At 42.1% G+C, this 6,759-nt stretch overlaps 1 protein-coding gene across 1 annotated transcript in view; it reads left to right on the plus strand.

The window, feature by feature from the left end:
* Positions 1 to 1,623: 1,623 nt before the first annotated feature.
* Positions 1,624 to 6,759, plus strand: part of LOC110499435 (hepatic leukemia factor) — a 10,952-nt gene continuing 5,816 nt past the window's right edge. The window contains exons 1-2 of the mRNA XM_036956295.1: positions 1,624 to 2,025; positions 3,462 to 3,809. Coding sequence (XP_036812190.1) covers positions 1,887 to 2,025; positions 3,462 to 3,809 — 487 coding nt within the window. The 5' untranslated portion in view covers positions 1,624 to 1,886. The remainder of the gene's footprint in view (positions 2,026 to 3,461; positions 3,810 to 6,759) is intronic.

A 6,759-nucleotide genomic window follows, 5' to 3' on the forward strand; every position in this document is an offset into this window, starting at 1 on the left:
CCAGTTTTTAATAGCAATAAGGCGCCTTGGGGGTTTGTGGTAAATGGCCAATATACCACGGCTAAGAGCTGTATCCAGGCACTCCGCTTTGTGTCGTGCTTAATAACACCCTTTAACAATAATATATTGGCCATATACCACACCCCCTCTGGCCTTATTTCGTAAATAAAATACTACATTGAGTTTCTATAGCGATAGGCCGTCATTGTAAATAAGAATTTGTTCTTAACTGACTTGCCTAGTTAAATAAAGGTTACATTTTTTTTTAATAAAAAAATAATAATAATACATTAATTGATAGAGGCCTTTCAGGACAATCAAGGGCAAAAGTAGGCTACATAAAATCAAGTGCAGGTTGAATCAAATTATAGAGCAATTAATAATACGATTAACCAATTAATATTGCAATTTCAGGGACAGGAGGGGATCAGAATCAATCAAAGACCATTGGCTTTCTGAAAGAGGTGTTTTTGTCTTGTTTTTATGAGTGACTGTCTGCATTTTGGCAGCAGAAGGCAGGACTCGGGTGGATGAAGATCCTGCAGTTGTTCACTTTGTAGGCCTAAACGGCTTGTTTCATTTGTACAAAGAGTACAGGAGCGTTTTCTTCCCAGTAGGCTGCTGTGTGTTAGATTGAGTTGTTTTCACCCCGCTGAAAGCACATGAGGTTAAATGTGAGAACCGCCTAGGCCCTAGGAGGTGGTGAGCAGCGAGCGCAGGATATCTCGCTCCGCTATTGGACAAAAGTAGGTCAACCGCGCCCACTAACGTGACCCGTCATTCCATCCACCCTTTTCTAGGCTAAGGGTGAAGGGGTTTGGTCCGTGCGCTCAATGCACGACAGACGAAAAAGCACTCTATCAAAAAATCACTCTCACAAAAAAAAAGTGTTCTCATAGCTCCTCGCTTGGAACATGACTACAGCGATTTCCATTTACCTCATTGTGCAATTAGTCCATCTATGTATGTATATGTCGGGAAAAAACGGTTGCCCAACTTTGGTGTAATTTGTCACGTGTTTCACATATGAGGACGCGCTTCTCATGTTGAGAACAGTGGGTTCAAAACAGACGCACCTTGTACCTATTTTGAACAACGGCCAATGTAGGCCTACATAATGTAATTATAGTGCACACACAAACTCAGATATTATGCTATTCGGAATATTACTCTCTGCGCACATGCATGTGATAAATAGCCCTACTTTGCCGGTTTCTCTGAACTCTCCTTGACAGGATTTAAATTCGAGAAATTATAGTCTGTAGGGCCTAGTACTAGGTCTATTCTAATCTAGTAGGTAACCTCCATACGAATTAGTCTGGAAACGCAAGGGCTATATAGAAACAGTGTTGTTGATAGGCTATATTCCTCCTTCCGTCAATAAAATATCCTAATAGCTAGGGGACTAAAGGTGTCTTGACTTGTCAGTGTCTCACTCACACACACACACACACACACACACACACACACACACACACACACACACACACACACACACACACACACACACACACACACACACACATACACACACACAGACACACACAAACACACACACACACGAGAGAGAGAGAGAGCAATAGAGAGAGAGATAAAATGGGCGGTATCTCAGGGTTTGACGTCACATATCTCGGTTTTCACATGGTATGAATGGGTGAACGGGACTAGGCTATCTCTGCCTTCTACTGTAGACTACAGAGCTATTGGAATAGCAGGTGTCACTGGAACCAGCTTTTCCCACTGGGTTTTATATCGGCAGTTGTTGAGGTCGAAATCGATCTGTGATTTCGATTTTTTTTTTTTGATACAGTTGAACGTTTTGGATTTTGTATTAGCCCACCAGGAGCAAGTTAAGTGATTTTTTTTGACAGCTGAAGGGAGGCGAGATGGATAAAATAGTGTCCAGACATCTCCCGGGGAATCCAAGGTTTCTACCTATGTCGAATCACTGGGTATTGAAGTCTCTACTGGAGAACCCCATGAAACTACCCCTCCTCCTCCAACAACATGAACCACAACATGAAGGTAAAAATAGCCTATATTTGTTTTACGCTCTTCTATTCTATTCCTTTCTATTCTAGAATGTATAATTACTTATCTCAAACTTTAAATTGTTTTTAATTTTATAGAGACTTATAGAGATTTTATTTATTTACATTATTTATTTATTTATTTATATATTGAATAGTTTATTGGAAAATCTACTAGTATCTATGGACTCGCTTTGCTCCAGATAGATAGCGTTAATAATGCATTTTGAACTATTCTCTAAAGGCCTATCGCCAACATTAATTTTAGAAATCTTCGATCAAATTGATAATGATTTGCTTCAGCGTCCTCACCTATCGAAATACAGGCATATGGATATAGTTCATATAAGGTTACTATATACGTGTGTGCCTGTCTGTATGTGCCCAAACCGGCTCCACTAGTAGGCCTACAGTAGCTATGTTTTCTGATATTAGTCACCTGACAACACTTGACAAATTCATTAGCTAGCAATTAACTACCACACTTCTCCTTATTATTCCTACATTAATGTATTGAATTATATAGCTAGCCCAGTGATCAGTGATGTATGTTGATGCAATGGATTGATTGATTGAAAGTATGATCATTTGAGAGGTAGTGATGTAGCAATAGATATTGTTATTGAAGTAACGTTATCAAAGCAGGTTTCACTTCCGAATTTCAGCTTTTTTTGCTCCTCATAACCAGTTATCCAAACCCGTTAACCCTGAAGATGAGCTGCTGCAAACCATAGAGGATACTTTAGTCTCCCAAATAACAGATGCAATAAATAGATGCTGCATTTTCAATACTAGCATAGCACTTTCAATACTAGCATAGCACTTTAAATACTAGCATAGCACTTTAAATACTAGCATAGCACTTTCAATACTAGCATAGCACTTTAAATACTAGCATAGCACTTTAAATACTAGCATAGCACTTTCAATACTAGCATAGCACTTTCAATACTAGCATAGCACTTTCAATACTAGCATAGCACTTTAAATACTAGCATAGCACTTTCAATACTAGCATAGCACTTTAAATACTAGCATAGCACTTTCAATACTAGCATAGCACTTTCAATACTAGCATAGCACTTTCAATACTAGCATAGCACTTTAAATACTAGCATAGCACTTTCAATAATAGCATAGCACTTTCAATACTAGCATAGCACTTTAAATACTAGCATAGCACTTTCAATACTAGCATAGCACTTTCAATACTAGCATAGCACTTTCAATACTAGCATAGCACTTTCAATAATAGCATAGCACTTTCAATACTAGCATACAAGCCATACGACTGTGCAGCACTTTATTTGACTCTTTCTGTAATCTAATTTCTGTACCTTGAAGTAAAGCGCTACAATTGTATGTATAGATGAGCGTTGTTTTTTTGGTGTCTTGGTACTTACTGTGACCCCCCCCCCATGTTCTCTTTAGGATTTGAGAAGGAGCAAGAGAAGGAGAAGAAGTTGGATGAGGAGAGGAGTGCCCCCCAGTCAGCCTTCCTGGGGCCCACGCTGTGGAACAAGACTCTCCCCTACGATGGAGACAACTTCCAGCTGGAGTACATGGATCTGGACGAGTTCCTGTCGGAAAACGGCCTCCCCTCTGAACTCGCCGCCTCCACCCACCCCAACCAGTACCAATCACAGTCCCAGCACCAGACGTCAATCATGTCACAAGCCTTGCCCTCGGTGATCGACCTTAGCAACCATGCCAGCGCATCAACGTCGGTACACACAAGCATGGGCGCACAGAACTGTCTCCCTAGCCTCGCCAGAGCAGGTGTGTAAAACACACACACACACGCACACACACACACGCACACGCACACACACACACACACACACACACACACACACACACACACACACACACACACACACACACACACACATACATCAACACACACAAGGAAAAAAGGATAACACCCACATCCTCTGTTTGTCTGTACAGAGAACATCTGACAGACAATTCTAGCTCATATAATACAATATCAACCACAGCTCAGGAAGAATAAAGTAGGACTACTTTATTAGGTTTCTTAGAAGAGGCCACAAACCCAGAATGGAAAAGGTGTGAAATTCAGATGTTGTGATGACGTGACCCATGAGTGTGTGTGTGCGTGTTTCCTCTGTCTATGCCCCTAATCGAAAGGTTATGGGTTCGAATCCTCGAGCCGACAAGGTGAAACATCTGCCGATGTGCCCTTGAGCAAGGCACTTACCCCTAATTGCTCCAGGCTCGCCATTGAAAATGGCAGACCCTGGTCGCGACCCCACTAGCTCAACTAATTAGCGTACTGTTCTATTCTTTAGTCACTCATTTTAAGCACTTCTGTTTTGATAGGCAGGTCTTAGACACTTCTGAAAAGCATAGATTTCCTTGTCTTGATTTAAGTGAAATCTTCCCCCTGGAGGTCAAATCGCTCACTTTACATCCCTTCAGCTGTTGACTAGCAGGTTCTGAGAGGCAGCTGTTGATTAGCATGTTCTGAAGGGCAGGTTCTGAGGGGCAGCTGTTGATTAGCAGGTTCCGAGGGCCAGCTGTTGATTAGCAGGTTCTGAGGGGCAGGTGTTGATTAGCAGGTTCTGAGGGGCAGGTGTTGATTAGCAGGTTCTGAGGGGCAGCTGTTGACTAGCAGGTTCTGAGGGGCAGGTTCTGAGGGGCAGGTTCTGAGGCGCAGGTGTTGATTAGCAGCTTCTGAGAGGCAGCTGTTGACTAGCAGGTTCTGAGAGGCAGCTGTTGATTAGCAGGTTCTGAGGGCCAGCTGTTGATTAGCAGGTTCTGAGAGGCAGCTGTTGACTAGCAGGTTCTGAGGGGCAGCTGTTGATTAGCAGGTTCTGAGGGCCAGCTGTTGATTAGCAGGTTCTGAGGGCCAGCTGTTGACTAGCAGGTTCTGAGAGGCAGCTGTTGACTAGCAGGTTCTGAGAGGCAGCTGTTGATTAGCAGGTTCTGAGAGGCAGCTGTTGATTAGCAGGTTCTGAGAGGCAGCTGTTGATTAGCAGGTTCTGAGGGCCAGCTGTTGATTAGCAGGTTCTGAGGGCCAGCTGTTGACTAGCAGGTTCTGAGGGGCAGGTGTTGATTAGCAGCTTCCGAGAGGCAGCTGTTGATTATCCGGTGCTATACACACACAGTTCTAATAAAGCATGCATTGCCTTCTCGTGATTTATGAAATCTTCACACTGGGGCTGGAAGTCATATATTTCTTGGAAGTCATATATTTCCCAGTACATCTGAGCTGAACTACGTATAGATCTATCTACATTGCATTCGGAGAGTATTCAGACCCCTTCACTTTTCCACATTTTGTTACCTTACAGCCTTATTCTTATTCTGTAACATACAGCCTTATATGTTTTTTTCTTATCAATCTACACACAATACCTCACAACGACAAAGTAAAAACAGGTTTTTACAATAATAATAAAAAAAATATTGATTTACATATTTATTTGAACCTTTGCCTATGAGACTCAGGTACATCCTGTTTTCATTGATCCTCCTTTATTGAGCTGTTTCTACAACTGGTTGGAGTCCACCTGAGGTAAATTCAATTGATTGGACTCAAGGCTGTAATCGCTGCCAAAGGTGTCTCAACGAAGTACTGAGTAAAGGGTCTGAATACTTAAGTAAATGTGATATTTCCATTTGATTTATTATTATTAATGTGCAATAATGTCTTAAAACCTGTTTTTGGTTTGTCATTATGGGGTATTGTGCGTAGATTGATGAGGGGAAAAACTATTCAATCCATTTTAGAATAAGGCTGTAACCTAACAAGTTTTGTGAATGCAATGTATATGTCTCAGGCAGCATCAGTGTAATTCATCTCGTCCACCAGCTGTCTCTCTCTCTCGCTCTCTCTCTGGTAGCAATTGAGCCTGGGGACGAGGTTAGTTAGGTAAGTATTTAAGCCTTTGACAAATAAGCCCGGTCCGAGCCAGAACAGCCCATAGGGACAGGGACCTGTCTCCTGTTTCTGTAGTGTAAGGCAGCTTGATGAACAAGTAAACCGCCTGTACAGGTCACTAAGTTAGAGTGTGAAGGCTACAAGGTTCTCTATACAACTATTCTACCTCGGCTCATGTTAGGGAAGGGCCTAGTCGTCACATCAGGTTCAGATTGAGGTTGAGATGTAATTTGAACACTGAAAAGGAGCAGGGGCCTCTGGCACTATCGCTTTCGCCCATCTCACACCAGCTGGCCTCCAGCTTCAGGCCCACTCAATGCAAATCTATACTTACATGCATAATGCTTGTGTGAGGACAGTGGTCAGAGACAGATGAATACAGACTTATATAAATCCTGTCCACATAACCATTTTCGAACCAGTTTTTTTCTGTCCAGTAGTTAGTTCTGGATGGGAAATGGAGGGGGAAGACGAGGGGTGAGTATGTAGGTACTCACGGGGTACTAGATGTTTCACAGACGGGCAAACTTTGGTTTAGGTTGTGTGTTAGCTTTGTGTCTTGTGCCCCCCAGTGGCTGCAGTTTGTCACTACTACTGGAAACATTGCGATAACAATGTGACTATTCATGGCGCAAGGAATAAAAACGCACTACTTTCACCTTGTCACGTTGATTTAGCTCAAGTTTAACTTTTATCTTGAATGTCTTCAGAATAGTGCACTAAACCACCAACCCTCAACCCCGAAAAAATATGTAGTGGTAATAATTCTCTAATTCTATCAAATACATTTCTATAACCTACTTCCATGTATCTAACATCCTT

This window comes from Oncorhynchus mykiss, chromosome 20, assembly GCF_013265735.2.
Source record: "Oncorhynchus mykiss isolate Arlee chromosome 20, USDA_OmykA_1.1, whole genome shotgun sequence".
Classification (NCBI taxonomy): Eukaryota; Metazoa; Chordata; class Actinopteri; order Salmoniformes; family Salmonidae; genus Oncorhynchus; species Oncorhynchus mykiss.